Here is a 14,617-nt window from a genome sequence, read left to right on the forward strand (position 1 = left end):
CCCCCCCCACCCCGGGATCCCCCCAAACGCCAACACAGCCCCCCCCAAACCCCAGCTCAGCTCCCCCCTCCGGGATCCCCCAAACCCCCGCAGCCCGGCGCCCCCCCGCGCCCCCTACCCGGCCCCGGCTCCCGCGGCGGCAGCGAGCCTCGGATGGCGCCGAAATCCTGCCAGGCCTTAAAAGGGCAACAGCAGCCGCCCCCGCAGCCCCCCGCCCGGCCTGTGCCAAGCGGAGCTGCGAGCTCCCCTTTGCTGGGGAAAGCGGCGAGTCTCCCCCCCAGAGGGGAAACTGAGGCACGGACAAGGGGCGGGGCGGCTCAGCTGAGGCTGCATCTCAGAGCCGGGGATAGAAGAACCCAGGAGTCCTGGCACCCCCTCCCGCTCTAACCACTAGCTCCCACTCCCCTCGCAGAGCTGGGAACAGAACCCAGGTGTCCTGCCCTCCCCGCTGGGGGGGCCCTCTGGATGTCCCCATCAGGGTCTCCTTTCTGTGGGGACCACAAACCGGGATAACGACACTGTCCCTTTTAAGAGCCGGCCAGTCCCCACCCTCCTGAGGCCCAGCATGATGGAGCGAACCAACGCCGGAAGGGGGGGGGACGCACACCCCTACTCCAGGAATGGGCTGCTCCAGAGCCCCAGACAGGGTAACGCGCGTGGGGCGTGCAAGGAGGAGCGTGCCTGGGCAAGGGGGGGGGGGGGTGTTGGGAGAGGTGAGTGTGCAAGAGGAGGTAAGTGTGAAAGGAGAAAGGTGTGTATGTGCAAGGTCTTTTACTGGGAAAGATGAGCGTGCAAGGGGCGTGTGCTGTGATAAACAAGTGTGCGAGAGGAGAGGAGTCTGCACGTGTGGAAGTGCTTTCACTGGAAACTGAGTGTGCAAGCATGGTGTTCTAGGACACGTGAGTGTGTCTGCAGAGATGCGTGTGCAACGAGGAGGATGTGGGTGCAAGGGGTTTTACTGGGATAGGAGAGTGTGCACAGGGGTGTGTGCTGGGGAGGTAAGTGTGCAAGGAGAGTTTGCCAGGAGGGGCGAGGTTTACTCCTGAAGGAATTCTGTGCCAAAAAATTAAAATGCTGTGCACAATAGTTTACAATTCTGCATATTTTATTTATTGATAAATAAATGTGGAGCCGCCAGTGCGGCAATGCTAGGTAAGTGTGCAAGAGGAGATGAGTGTGCAAGGAGAAGGGCCACTGGCTGCACGGAGGTGGGGAATCACCCTGTAGCCCCCCCACACACACATACACTCAGTGAGGCTGCACCTGACCTTGACACCCCCCGCGGGGCCCTGCCCCTCCATGCCAGGTGCACCAAGGTAGCAAATGAGAGGGACAGAGTCTTGCACAGCCCTGGCCCCCAAGCCAGGTGTGGGGCAGGCAGGTTCAAGCCCCAAGTGTGGAGGGGCTTAGTGTGGGGGGATCCAGGCGTGGGGTGAGAGGGTTCTGGGTGCGGGCAGCTCTTTGGGGGGTCCGGGCACGGGGGGATCTGGATGCACAGGGGCTCATTGGTGGGTTCCAGGGCAAGAGGAACAGGAGAGGTCTGCAGAGGGGTCCAAGTGAAGGTGTTTGGAGCTCGGGGGCGGGTGTCTGGGCGTGGAGGGCTCAGCGGGAGGGGGCCGGGTGTTGTGAGACTCGGGCTTGGTGGGGTGGAGATCTGGGTGCAGTTGGTTGGGCCTCAGTGGGGTGGGGGTCCAGATATGGGAGGCTCATTGGGGTGATTCAGGTGCCGGGGGGGTTGAGTGCAGGGGGCTCAGTGGCGAGGGGTCTGGGTGCAGGGATGTGGGTCCGGATGCAGCCGGGGGGACTCGGCAAGGGGGCCTGGGTGCAGAGGGGGGGAGGATCAGTGAGGGGAGGGGTGGGGTGCAGGGGGCTCAGTGGGGGGGTTCTGGGTATGGGGGTCTGGATGCACAAGGGCTGGGCAGACAGGGTGTGCTCCCTGTACGGTGACCTCTCCCCATGTAGCTGAGGGACGATGGGGGCAGGAAGCAGGCGCAGGGGTGCAGAGCTTTCTGTAGCCGGGGGAGGTTTCTGGGGGAGGATCTGACCTGGCCCAACCACTCCTTGCAGGGGAAGAAGTCCCGTCCACCCCCAGCCCAGCCAGGGCTAGCAGCTGAGCCCTGCGCAGGATAGGAGCCACCAGCCGGGGTGTCCCCTGCCCTGCCTCCCTGCAGTGATTTACCTCTCTGCCAGCTGCTCCGGGCACCCAGAAAGATGCGCTCGCTTTGCTGGGGAGGGGCACGTGACCGCTCTTGCGGCTTCCCTTTGCTTCCCCGTCAAAAAGGCATTTTTCTGCGGGGAAGCAAAGCAATCTGCCGGGGGACGTGAATTCTGCGCACGTGCAATGGCACAGAATCCCCTGAGGCATAACCCGGTAGCTATCTATGGTATTTATCTGGCCCCCCGCCTCTGCCCATAGTATCTTTAAAGCATCGGGCATTGCAAATGCCCCTGTAAAGTGGGGCAGGGCTGTTATCCCAGATGTGAAATTGAGGCACAGAGACGCTAAGGCCTAGATTGCCCAATGTATTTAGGCACCTAACTCTCATTTTGCTGGTGCAAAACCCAAAGGGAAGGTGATGAGAGGAGAGGGGGCAGCTGGACCCCCAGTAGCCAGGGCTGTGGCTTGACCAGTGCAGGGGGGGGGGTGTCATCCTTTCCACACGGCAGTTTTATTCCCTGGGGTTTGGGTTTTTCCAGTTCATTCTTTTTTATTTGAAAAGGAAACTAAACAAACACCAGCCGCATTCCCGGCGCTGCCCCTTCTGGCTCAGGGAGCTCGGCCGGTGTTGGGGCAGATGGGCAGGGACGCCCCGGGATGAAATGCGGCCCCCCCCCTTGCTCTCTCGCCCTCACAAAGCTGGGCAGGGGACCGGGGGGGGGGACAGGGCCAGAGGCAAGTCCTTCAGCAGCAGAGACACCCCCCATCTCTCCATGTGTAACTCCCACAGACTTTATGCTCGGGCCCGATTCTCACCTCACCCCACCCCGCCCCTTGTGTCGGCGTCTGGACCTGTGCAAAACTGGGCGTGCAAAACTGTCGCACGCCCATTCGGAGCCAGTTTGGGATGCGCTGGGAGTTGGGGACTGGCACGGAAAGGGTTAATGGGGGGGAGGGGTAGCAGGGCTTTCTGGTGGACCCCTTAGCAGGGACCCTAGCTCCCACAGCCTGCAGGACAATCTGCCTGGGGCTTGTGGCCCTGGAGGGGGGGCTAGTTTCAAACCCAGCGTCTTCCCCCACATCCAGTCTTGTGCAGGGAGGGGGCAGCTGCAGCCCTATGGGGCTCTGACCCCCACCCCCCAGCCGTGCTATCGCAGCCCCAATTCCAGAGCACCAGGTGCGGACGCTACCGGCTGCCCCGACTCCAGCAGGGGCTGATTGACGGAGGAGACGCGGTTTCTGGCCTGGGTTCGCTCAGTGGAGCTACTTCGGATTCACTCCGGGAAAAGCAGGATCCGGCCCCACCTCCGCTAGGATCCGCAGCCCCTTTCCCGCCGGCCAGGCCAGGCCTTGGAGAGATCTGAGTCCCGCCTGGCATTGAAACGACAGCTCGTTCCAGCCTCGCGGGCAGTGGACGGCGCTGTTCTAGGGTCAGCGATTTAAAAGCAGATGTGCCCATCTGCCCTTTATAAATCCGCCCCGAGTGTGGATTCGAGGCCTCTGGCTCCCCACTGACCCAGCCCCGTGACCCAGCACGAAGCATCCAATCCAGCCGCACTTGTAGGCCCTAGGCCCGGCCACACTGGGGCACAGCAATGGTCCACCTAGTCCAGTGTCCGGCCTCTGCCCGTGGCCGGGGCCAGCCGCTTCAGAGGGCATGACCGGAACAGGGCAATTTAAACTGACCCATCCCTCCTCAGCGGTCAGGGCATGTGGGCTCGCGTCCCTGACGTTCTTGGCTAATAGCCACTGATGGATCGTTCCTCCGCGAATGGATCTAATTCGTTCTAATGCTTTGCCCCAGGGCCCCGTGCAGGGTGGCAGCGGGCAGCCGGAGGGAACCCCCGGGTCTCTCCCCAAGTTATCCCAACGGTGCCCTGTCTCCTCTCTGCCACTAAGGGGCGCTGCAAAGCACAGGGGCGGGTGCCCGAGGAAAGCGAGCAGGGCTGGGCGTGGGGAGACAGAGGTATATGAAGCACGCGAGAAACCGGCTCGTCCAGCCCCTGCGCTGAGGCAGGGCCCAGTGACCCTAGACCTGCCTAGACAGGTGCGTGTCCCACCTGTGCTTAAAAGCCTCCAGTGACGGGGATTTCCCAGCCTCCCTGGGAGCTGGTTCCAGAGAGTTGGAAAACTTTTCCTACCATCTGCCCTAAATCTCCCCTGCTGCAGATGAAGCTTCTTGTCCTGCTTTCAGTGGACGTGGAGATCCCCATGCTCTGCAGAACAGTCCTGAAAAAAACGTACCAGCTCCCCCCTCCCTTGGTCGACTTTTCTCAAGATCAGACCCGGAGTTGTAACTTTTCCTCATGGATCCGGGGTTCGAAACCTTGGATGAGTTTTGCTGCTCTCCCTGGACTCGTTCCAGTTTGTCCACATGCCCCGGCCAGGGCCGAGCGCAGCAGGACGACGACCTCCTGTTAACACACCCTAGCGACAGCTGCCTTTTCCGCAGCGGCATCCCGCCGCTGGCTCTTCAACCTGTGACCCCCACGGCCGCCCAGCCGTCGAGTCCCCTTTTGTAGCCGTGCATTCGATTTCTCCTCCTTTGCCCTGGTCTTTGTGGAATTTCATCTTGTCCTCCCACGTCTCGAGCTCGGGTTGAATCCCAACCCCACCCTTGGGGTTAGATTCGCTAAGCGCGCTCTCTGCCCCGTTATCCAAGCCCTCGATGAAAACATTGACTAGGACTGGCCCCGGCGGGACCCCCTAGCTACGCCCCCCCAGCGAGCCATTGATGACGGCTCTCTAGGGCCGGTCTGTCTTTTGTGTGTTCATTTCATCTCGACCACTGCTCCCCACATTGCTCAGGAAAACATCATGTGGGACTGAGTCAAAAGCTTTACTCCAGCCAAGATATATTACATCTGCTTCCCCCCCGCTGCCCCCCCACTCGGCCTGTCGCTACGACAGTCTCCTGCAGGTTTCCTACTGCGTGCAGTGCTGGAGTCAGGGGTGGCGGCTGGGGGGAATCAGCGGGGCTGGGACACAGGGCCCTCTGAAAGGGCTGTTTGCTCTAGGGGGCTGTGGGCGGCGTGGGGAGGGCAGTCCCCCTGCAGAGCTAGCGGCCTTCCTCGGTGTCAGGGTCTTACGGACACACACCCTGTGAGGTAGGGACATAGCCTTAATTTCCAGTTACAGATCAGGGAAACTGAGGCATGGAAAGGGAGCGGGACAGGCCCGCCCTGAGATAGCAGCTCATCTGGGAACAGAACCCAAATTGTTCCCACAGGTGAACACTTAAAGGGACAGTGCATGTTTTGAACGCCACTTCTGGCAGGCCAGGGTCTGAGCACCCTTCCCTCCCCACCGGCAGGGACTGAGCCCACCTCTTCCCCCAGCATCGTCCCCGTTTAACAGGCAGGGACAGGGAATGGGGTGGCAAAGCAACTGGCCCAAGGCTGCGGACCGGAATTGGGGCGGAGCTGGAGTTCGGCCTACAGAGACCCTGGCTCCGAGCTCAGCCTGGAGGCTCCTCCCGACACCCTGCTGAACAAAGGTTCCCCACCCAACCCTGGGAGGCAGGGCAGTGCTCTTATCCCCATTGACAGAGGGGGAAACTGAGGCACGGGAGGAGCCTGACTCGCCCAAGGGCAACGAGAGAGCTGGGCATAGAACCCAGGAGTCATGACTGCTCGAACCACTAGACTCCACTCCCCTGCCAGAACCAGGGAGAGAACTCCCAGCTCCCACCCCACATTAACCTAGTAGACCCCACTCCCCTTCCTCAGGCTGGGAATAGAACCCAGGAATCCTGACACCCAGACCCACCCCCTCGCTCTAACCACTAGACCATACTGCCTCTAAAGAGGGATTTTTTGGGGGGGGGGAATTCAATTCACTGGCAGGCTTGACACACTGGGGGGGGCAGGTAAGGGAAAGCTGGCGAGGGGCGGTCGCACACACAAAAGCACCCACACACGGGGGCAGTTCTGGAGCCTGGGGGCAGTTCCATGGGGTGGGGCGTCCCCAGCACCAAGTACAATTATTTCCAAGGTTTTATCACAGCAAAAAAAAAAAAGAGAGAATTAAATTAAAAAAAAAATAACAACAAAGAGATACCAGATCCCCTCCCCCTCCCCCCCCCGGGGTCCCCCGGCCCCCCCTCGCCATCCGTAATCGAGCTCAGCATATTCGGTCCCTTCCATCTCCCCTCCGCCGTGATTCCTACCGGCCAGTCAGAACTACAGTCCGGATACTGGGCCAGGCTTTGCTGCTGGTTCTGTCCCTGCCCCGAGGGCGCGGCGTGTCTGGGGGCGCTGCCCGGGCTCCTCTTTATAGCGCCTGCGTTTTCAGCTCCATGGGCTCCCCGGGGGGCTCCGGGGGGGCCTGGCCTTCTGCCACCTGCTCGCCTTTCAGGATGGCGAGCCGCTCGGCCAGGCCCCGCATGCGGGGGCAGAGGACAAAGTCGTAGAGGAGGCCGGCCAGCGTGGCCCCTAGGATGGGCCCGACCCAGTACACCTGGGGAAAGAGGCACAAGGGGCGCGGGGGTTAGGCAGCGCCATGGGGGGGGGGGGGGTTGGTCCATCCCTGAACAACCCGTCCCACCACCCCCTGCTTCGATCTCCTGTCCCTTCATACACCCCCCCGACCCCGCTGCTGCGGGAGCCTCCCTGTCGCCCTGGATTTCTCTCTGCCCCCTTCCCCGCCGGAGCAGCCACCCCCCGGATCTCCCTGTCTTGTTTCATCCCTGAAATTCATGGGAGTGGGAGTGGGGGGAGGGCCCGCCGCTCTGAAACGCCACTTGAGCTGGTGTGATGAGACCCAAGACACAGGGGTGAGCTGTTCTCAGTCCACCCAGCAGGGGGCAGCGCAGCACACTAATGCAGTTCCCTCTGGGGAGGGACATGGCAGCTGTTTATACAGGGGTCGTTCCACCCAGCATTGAAATGCAGCCACCTCTGGGGTGGAACCTGGCAGCTGTTTAATGGCTGCATGAGAGTGCAGACCAGGGCATGAAGGACGTGGGGCATCTCGGGAAGCAGGCCAGGACACCAGGGACCTCCAATGGCAGGTGTGGACCCAAACCAACGTGGCTGCGGGGAGCCACACACCCCTCCCTGCCGCCCCCTCCTTACCCAGTGGTTGGAGAAGTTGCGGGTGATGACGGCGGGGGCGAAGGACCGCGCAGGGTTCATACCGGCTCCCGTGTAGTATATCTGCAAGAGAGGCAGCGGGAAGGTGAGGTTCCCCCGGGGATCCCGGCCCCGCCATGCTGGCTGGCCCAAGGGTGGGGGCAGGGGGGTGGAGCAGGGGGTTGGGGGTCCCCAGCTGCAGGGTTTGTTAGGTCACAGCCATTTCTAGCCCCCCCCCTCTGGGGTCTCGATGGTGAGTCTGGCACCGGGAGAGCCTCTGCCTTGACCCCCCAGCCATAGGGGGGCGGTGGGTGATGGGGGAGGTTTTATGCAAAGGTGGCCAGGCATTGTGGTCCATATGCAAATTAGGGCATTGCCTCATTTATATAACGCCTGGAGCCCTTCAGGGCTGGGGGTGGGTGGGGGTCTCCGCTCTGCCACCACTGCGTGGGATGACCCCAGGCTGGACCTGGCTGGCCAGGGAGTAGGGCCCCAGGTCTCAGGGCGGGGAGATCCCGCGAGGCGTTACCCCGAAGAGGTGTCCCAGGGCGAGGGAGAAGCCAATGGCCAACGCCACCGAGCCCACGCGCCCGTTGTGCCGCTCGTCGTACGTGGCGAAGAAGCAGAGGACGAACTGCAGCGTCAGGAAGATCTCCACGGTGGTGGCCTGGGCCAGGGTCACGCCGGGGTGGATCTGCAGTGAGGGGGGGGACACACAGAGAGAGGGATCCAGATGGGATCGGCAGCACCCATCCCAGCACTCGGGGGGCAACGTCCCCAGTGTCACCCCTGCTTCCAGCTCTCCCTCCCGTAGGTCCCTGGCCAGTACTGTGCCCCTCCCTGCAACAGCTCCCTTAGCCCCCACCCGGCCAGGTTTCCTGCATCCCCTGTCAGGAGAGGGGGTGTTAGCAGCTTCCTCCCCCCGCCGCGATTCCAGCCCCCCAGCAATCCCCAGTCTGCAGGGGGCACTGCTGAGCAGACTCGCCCTCCCGGGGCTGGAGACGCTGGCTGCAGAGGGTGCCTGACACTTGGGCTGGGAATATCAGACCCACGCCCCGGGGCCCCCCCCCCCAGCTGAGCACATCAGTTGCTGTTATGACCCTCCACAGCCTGCAACAGCTCCCAGAGGCCCACGCTGGCCCAGCCTTTAAAGGGGCATCAAAGCGGGGGGGCGGGAAGTGACAAATCCACTTCTCCAGCACCACCCCGCTGAACGCCACGGGCCACGCAGGGCTCCCCAGAAACGCAGCAGTGCTAAGGGGAATCTCCACTACCGGGCAGCTGCACAGGGGCTAGGACACACTGCGACGATCCAGAAAAGGGCAGCATGAGCGTGTCTCTCTCCCTCTCACGCCCACCCGCACAATTGTACATGAAGTCAGCGGAGGACAGGACTCTCCCGGGCAGCCCCACAGCTCGCTCGCACTAAATAAGCACTCTGTCTGATTCCAGACGCAGCGCACCCTGGCCGGTGGACGGAGCCGCTTTGCGGTCTCACCGGGTGGGAACAGCGTCTGATCAGCGGGGAGCTGTTGTTTTCCTAGATCTATTGGGGGAGCTGCTGAAACCTGCAGGCAGGTCCGTGCTCCGGCTGCCAGCGCTGGGAGCAGAAGAGGAAGGGTTTGGCTCCCTGGGGAAACCGAGGCGTGCAGGGACAGCGGCGTGATTCTATCCCCGTCACGGCGCCAGCGCGGCTCCCGGCTGTTCCAGAGGAAGGAGGGACTCCAGGCCCTCTGACGCCGGGCTCAGGATCCCCACGGGCGGGATGGCAGCCCAGCTATTGGGGCAGCGTTACTCCGCTGTCTTCCCGCCTGTCAGTTCCCCCGTGCGTGGCTGCGGCGGGCCCTGAAGGGGGAAGAGGCCCCACTGCTGGGTTCGGGTCCCCCAAGCTCCATGCACTCAGCTCCCTGCCCAGCCCTCAGGCTGTCCGGATGCCCCGGCATGGGACCGTTGGGTCTCACCTGGCCAGGAAGATAAATCCAGGGGCACAAAGCCGGCCTTGGGAGGCAGCTTCCCCCACCCCCAGGGATCCTCCCTGCCCTGTAGCGCGGACCCTCACCTCACCCTGCCCTGGCGCCCCCAAATCACTCCCTGCCTTGAGAACCACTCCTCCACCCTCACCACTAGGCTCCCCTCCCCGAGCCAGGGAGGGGACCCAGGAGTCCTGATGCCTAGGCCCCCCACCCCCTCCGCTCTAGCCATTACATCCCACTGCCCTCCCCGAGCCAGGGAGGGGACCCAGGAGTCCTGATGCTGCTGACTCCCCCCAAGCCAGGCCCTTTCACAGACTCCACCACTGGTTGCCGTGGGGCTGTGGGGGGGCGACATGGCACGGAGGGGCCTGGGTGCTTGTTCCTCCCACGCGGGGCCCATGGCGCGGGGCGCAGGCAGCCCCAGGTCCGGGCGGGGATGGGAACGACAGCTGTGCCCAGCATGGGGAGAGACTCACCGCTCTGGTCCCCGTGTCGCTGGAGACGGGGCGGGGGGCTGGGTCTGAGCCCCATAAACCAACCATCTATTCATGGGGGCGTTATGAGGACAGGACCCTTGCTCCCCCAGGATCTGGGGTCCACCTCGCCCCCACCGTGGGGTCCTTTCCCAGCCCGTCTCCTGGTCCTACCCCAGCCCAACCCTGCCCCCCATGGGGAGCGCTGCACCCCCTCATCCCAGACCCCTGAACCCCTACCCCAAGAGGCATCCCGGCCCCCCTAGCAACAAGGAGCCCCCCCATTCCCCTCCGGGTTACCGTGTTGAGTGCCAGGTTGCCGCGGATGGCGGCCGGCGTGAGCCCGTAGAGCACGGCCGCCCCGGCCACCCCGCCCAGCACCTGGGCCACCATGTAGAAGACGGCGCGGAGCAGGGAGAGCTGGGCGCCCACCAGGAAGGCGAAGGTGACGGCCGGGTTGACGTGGGCCCCGCTGACGTGGCCCAGCACCTGCACCAGGGTGGCCGCGGCCAGCCCGAAGGCCAGGGCCACCTGCAGCACGTTGAGGGGCCCGACCCCCCAGCGCAGCGAGGCCCCCAGCCCGAAGAAGACGTAGATCATGGTGGCGAAGAACTCGGCGAAGACGGCCCTCCAGAAGGAGGGGGAGCGCACCTCCCACATGGCGGGGGGCATGGGGGGGGGCGCGGGCTGGGCCGGGCGCCTGCAAACTCACTGCCCCCACCGGCTCTGGTTCCTTTCTCTGGGGGACGCCCAGGCTGGGGGGTTTATATGGGGCCCTTGGTCCAGCCCAGGAGGTGGGATTCGGCACTGGGACTCTTAACCCCTTCATTGCCTGCAGCAGGGATGGGCTGTGCTTGGCTGTATAAAGGCTCCCCTCTCCCCCCGGATGATGCCAAGAGGGAGGGACAGGCTGCGGAAGGGACTTGGGGGCGGGGAGAGGCAGGGGGGGTCGAGCCCCTGTGGCGACGTCTTTCTGCCCCCCACCCCAGGAAGAGCCCTCCTGTCCCGCCGACCCAGAGTTCAGCCGCTCCCTGCCACCCAAAGAACGGGCAGAGCTCAGGACAGGGAGCAGGACTGTCGGGGGGGGGGGGGACGGAGCTGCCCCCCAAGTCACCTCTCCTATCCTGTGGGGGGAAATCAGTTCTCCTTGTCCCTGGCGTCCAGCCCTTGGGGACTCAGCGAAGTGGCGGGGGTTGAGATGCCGGGCAAAGGGGGCGTTATGGGCCCGTAATGGGCCGAGGGGGGTTGGGTTCTCTGGAGCAGAACTGGGGGCAGCATGGATCCCTCATGGTATTTCTGGGGAACCACCAGACCGTGTGTGTGTGGCGGGTGTGCTGCTGGCCCCATCCCGGGGCATCCGAGCCCCTCAGGACACCAGAACAGCCCAGCCCTGGGGCCAGGCCCCGTCTCCTGCCACGCTGGCTTCTCACGGCCGCCCGGGAGAAACGCTGCGGGGACAGGAGAGCAGCTGCCGGGTCCGTGGCACGGGGCAGGGGGTGGGGTCAGGCTTCCCCATGCAGTTCAGCCAGTGCCCCCAGTCCCCAGCATAGCCGGGCTCCCCCCAGCTCTGCTGACGCCCCTCACTCCCGGCCCGCAGCCCCTTCGCTACTCCCGTCCTCCCCATCTACACCCCCATTCCTCCCCCCATGCCGTGCTGCCCGCCCCTCGCATGTCCTGCCCTCCTTACGCCCTGCGGCCCCACGCCATGTCTTGGTGGCTCTTGCCAGCGGTGCCAGTCCGGGGGCACCACATCAGCATCTGGCAGGGACCAAATTGGGAAGATTTTTTTCTCTCGGCCCTGGGCGACAAACCCCCCAGGGCCACCCCTGCCCTGGCCTGGCCTGGCGACCCCTGTGCTGGCATGAGCTGGGTGGGCTCTCCGCACCCCTGCGGCGCCCAGCGCCCTCGGTCCTGCCAGGGTGGGGTTCTGGCAAGGACCCGGGTGATCGGGGTTACCCTGAGCGGAGGGGCCAGGGTTAGACCTGAGCCCAACCCGCGCCACTGCCCGGATCCCCACCCCGAGCTGGAGGCGCGGAGGTCAAACCTCGTTCCCATCTGAAGCACCCCCCGGATCAGTCCCCTGGGGGCTGCAGGACCAGGCCCGTGCTGTGCCCCTCCCCCTCTCTGGGGGGGGATTTTGTCTCTCCAGCACTTTGCAGCCCATTCAATGGGCCCAGTTGTTTGCCAGGAAGGTTTACTCAGCGCTGGCTTAACGGGAGCTAATTCCCCCAAGCCGCCGGGGATTAGCTGCGGCCGCGCCATTGGGCGGGCGGGCGAGAATCTGCCAGGCCTGCAAGCGGCCAGGATAATGGGTTTGCTTCGCTCAGCACCCACCGAGCGCCCGGCCGGGCCTCGGCTGTCGGACCCGGGCTGGGGGGATGGGAACCAACATGCCCTCACTCACAGCAGCTCTGCTCTAGTTCGGGGTCTGACTTTCGAATTCAGGAGGGGGGAGCCTGGGGGGGCTATTTGTGTCGGGTGCTGTACACCCCTCAAAAGCTTTATGCACCCACAACACACACCTCCGGGGACTGTTCTCCCTGATTTACAGGTGGGGAAACTGAGGCACACAGACTAGCGAAGTGACTTGCCCAATGTCACACACAGCGAGTCTGGGGCAGAGCCAGGACCAGAACCCAGGAGTCCTGGCTCCCAGCCCCCCGCTCTAACCACTAGCCCCACTCCCCTCCCAGCGCCAGGGATAGAACCCAGGAGTCCTGGCTCCCAGCCCCCCGCTCTAACCACTAGCCCTACTCCCCTCCCAGAGCCAGGGATAGAACCCAGGAGTCCTGGCTCCCAGCCCCACCGTAGGGTGACCAGACAGCAAGTGTGAAAAATCAGGATGGGGGTGGGGGGTAATAGGCACTGATATAAGACAAAACCCCAAATATCGGGACTGTCCCTATAAAATCAGGACATCTGGTCACCCTAACCCACTAGCCCCACTCCCCTCCCAGAGCCAGGGACAGAACCCAGGAGTCCTGGCGCCCAGCCCCCCCTGCTCTAACCCTTTGGCCCCTGCTCCGGTGCCAACTGGCGTCCAAGACTCCCCGGCGATGGTTGTCATGGTGGCAGGGCTAGTTACCCCTCTGCTCCCCCCCCCAGCGTCTGCCCTCGGGCCTTTACCCCCCCGGCAGAACCCCCCAATTCTCCCACTCGCAGACCAGGCCCTGGGGCTACGGCCCCAGGCGGATCCATCCTGCTTCCAGTTGGGCCCGGCCCCCGCGGCTCTCCGGGCCCTGACGCACAGACCAGGCAGCTCTTCACCCAACGCCGGCTTTAATCGGGGCAGCATGTGGGGGAAAAGGGGGTTAAACCCACCGACAGGCCACGCCCACGGCTGTCGTCCCTCGGACCCTGCCATGGCGCTCGTTCAGCAGGTGCCAGACGGATTCCCCTGAGCGACGTTCCTGTTCCAGCCCCTGCCTCAGCCCCTCTGCCCTCCTGCGTTCCTGGCCCCCTTCCTGCCCCAGGGGTTGCTGAGACGTAGGGTATCTCGAGCCCGCTTGTTTTCCCTGCCAGCCCCCCATTAAACTAACCCGGCCTGCCAGCCAGCCCTCTGCCCCACGGATCACGTCGCTCCAGGCGGGCCCAGGGGACGCTGAGAACGAGCAGCCGGCTGCAGCCAGAGCGGGGTGAGCCCCGCTCCCAAGTGGTGCCGCTGGCTTGTTCTGGGGGCGATCAGCAGTTCTGGGGGGGCCGCGCGCGAGAACCTGTAGCCAGGGCGGCGTGTGTCTGTGGGGCAAGGGAGGGTCCAGACCTATGGGCAAACCCAGCCTGCGAAGGGGGGGGCACAAAGCCAGAGGCCGTTTTGCCCTTGTTCTCGGTGGCCGTGGGGTCTGTGTGGCGCTCAGTGATCAGGCTGGCCCCAGCTGCTTTGGGGCCCCCTGTCTGGGGAGCCCCAACACCCCAGGGGGCTGTGGGAACAGCAATGGCGCAGGGACGTGGAGGGCCCGCAGGGTGCTGTGAACCAGGCCGGGCTACGCCACCCGCTGCTGCCCGCCTGGGAGCAAACCAGGAGCCTGCCAATAATTATCAACGGTCACAGGCGCCGGCGGGCTCCCAGCCAGCACCAGGGCGGTGGGCATGGACCGTGCCAGAGCTATCCTCACCCACAATGAACCCTGGCACGGTGCCAGCACTGCCGGAGTGTGCCTCGCGCCCCCCCCAGGAGTCAGGGGAGCAGCACTGCCATTTTGAGAGGGGGAAACCGAGGCACAGAAAGCGGGCAGTCATGCACTCAGTGAGTGGCATTGCTGCGGATAGAACCCAGGAGTCCTGGCTCCCAGCCCCACCCTGCTCTAACCACTAGACCCCACTCCCCTCCCGAAACCAGAGATAGAACCCAGGAGTCCTAGCACTCAGTCCCCCGCTCTATGCACAGGCTACGCTGTCTGTCCAAAAGTGGTGGCCCTGTGTCCCTGAGCCCCAGGACTGAGCTGTGGCAGGTTCTGATCCGAAGTGGCCCTGGTCTTGCCCATCCCCTGCCCCCACCGGTGGATGCTGGGTGCAGCTGGCACCAGATCTGGAGCAGCACTGGGAGTGGGGGTTGCTCAGTGGGGCTAGCAGGGGGGTGAGGGTGGGCTGGATCATGACAGTAGGGGGTGGCTCATGGAGGCTGGCAGGTCCTTGGGGGGCAGGACAGGGCAGGGGAGGCCGCGCTGGCTCAGCGCTGCTCCCCCTTGGGGGGCGGCTTGGCCCGGGCGGCGTCCTGGGGAGCGGTGGAGAGGGAGGAGCGGGACACGCTGGCCGTCTCCACAATGTCGATGTCCCGGCAGGTCAGGCAGGCGACCAGCTTCTCCCGCGAGGTGCTGGAGGCGAAGAGAAACTCGTAGGAGAGGCCGGCCAGCACCGCGCCCAGTGAGGGGCCGATCCAGTACACCTGGGGGGGGGGGACAGGCGTCAGACAGGGCCCAGCGAGATCCCGTACACCTGCGGGGG

General features: G+C 64.2%; 2 protein-coding genes across 2 annotated transcripts in view; both read right to left on the reverse strand.

Annotated features, from left to right (window-relative positions):
- The window catches only part of TIMELESS (timeless circadian regulator), a 28,283-nt gene extending 27,894 nt beyond the window's left edge, over window positions 1–389 (reverse strand). Inside the window, exon 1 of the mRNA XM_034792895.1 lies at window positions 119–389. The gene's annotated coding sequence lies outside the window, so the exon portion shown is untranslated. The remainder of the gene's footprint in view (window positions 1–118) is intronic.
- Window positions 390–6,284: 5,895 nt separating this feature from the next.
- MIP (major intrinsic protein of lens fiber) lies at window positions 6,285–10,350 on the reverse strand. Its single transcript, XM_034792419.1, has 4 exons — window positions 9,977–10,350; window positions 7,760–7,924; window positions 7,234–7,314; window positions 6,285–6,616 (listed from the first exon to the last, which is right to left on the reverse strand). Exons 1-4 carry the CDS (start codon window positions 10,346–10,348, stop codon window positions 6,431–6,433), a joined length of 804 nt encoding a protein of 267 aa, XP_034648310.1. The 5' UTR covers window positions 10,349–10,350; the 3' UTR covers window positions 6,285–6,430.
- Between the last annotated feature and the right edge of the window lie 4,267 nt (window positions 10,351–14,617).

The sequence above is a fragment of the Trachemys scripta genome, chromosome 16, assembly GCF_013100865.1.
Source record: "Trachemys scripta elegans isolate TJP31775 chromosome 16, CAS_Tse_1.0, whole genome shotgun sequence".
Lineage (NCBI taxonomy): Eukaryota > Metazoa > Chordata > Testudines > Emydidae > Trachemys > Trachemys scripta.

Excerpts from the sequence above, each read along its gene's own strand:
- MIP (XM_034792419.1), bottom strand. The coding sequence starts at position 10,348 with ATGCCCCCCGCCATGTGGGAGGTGCGCTCCCCCTCCTTCTGGAGGGCC. Across the intron at positions 7,925-9,976 it reads GCAACCTGGCACTCAACACG|ATCCACCCCGGCGTGACCCT; the intron begins GTAACCCGGAGG and ends CCCTCACTGCAG. Across the intron at positions 6,617-7,233 it reads GCAACTTCTCCAACCACTGG|GTGTACTGGGTCGGGCCCAT; the intron begins GTAAGGAGGGGG and ends CTCTTTCCCCAG.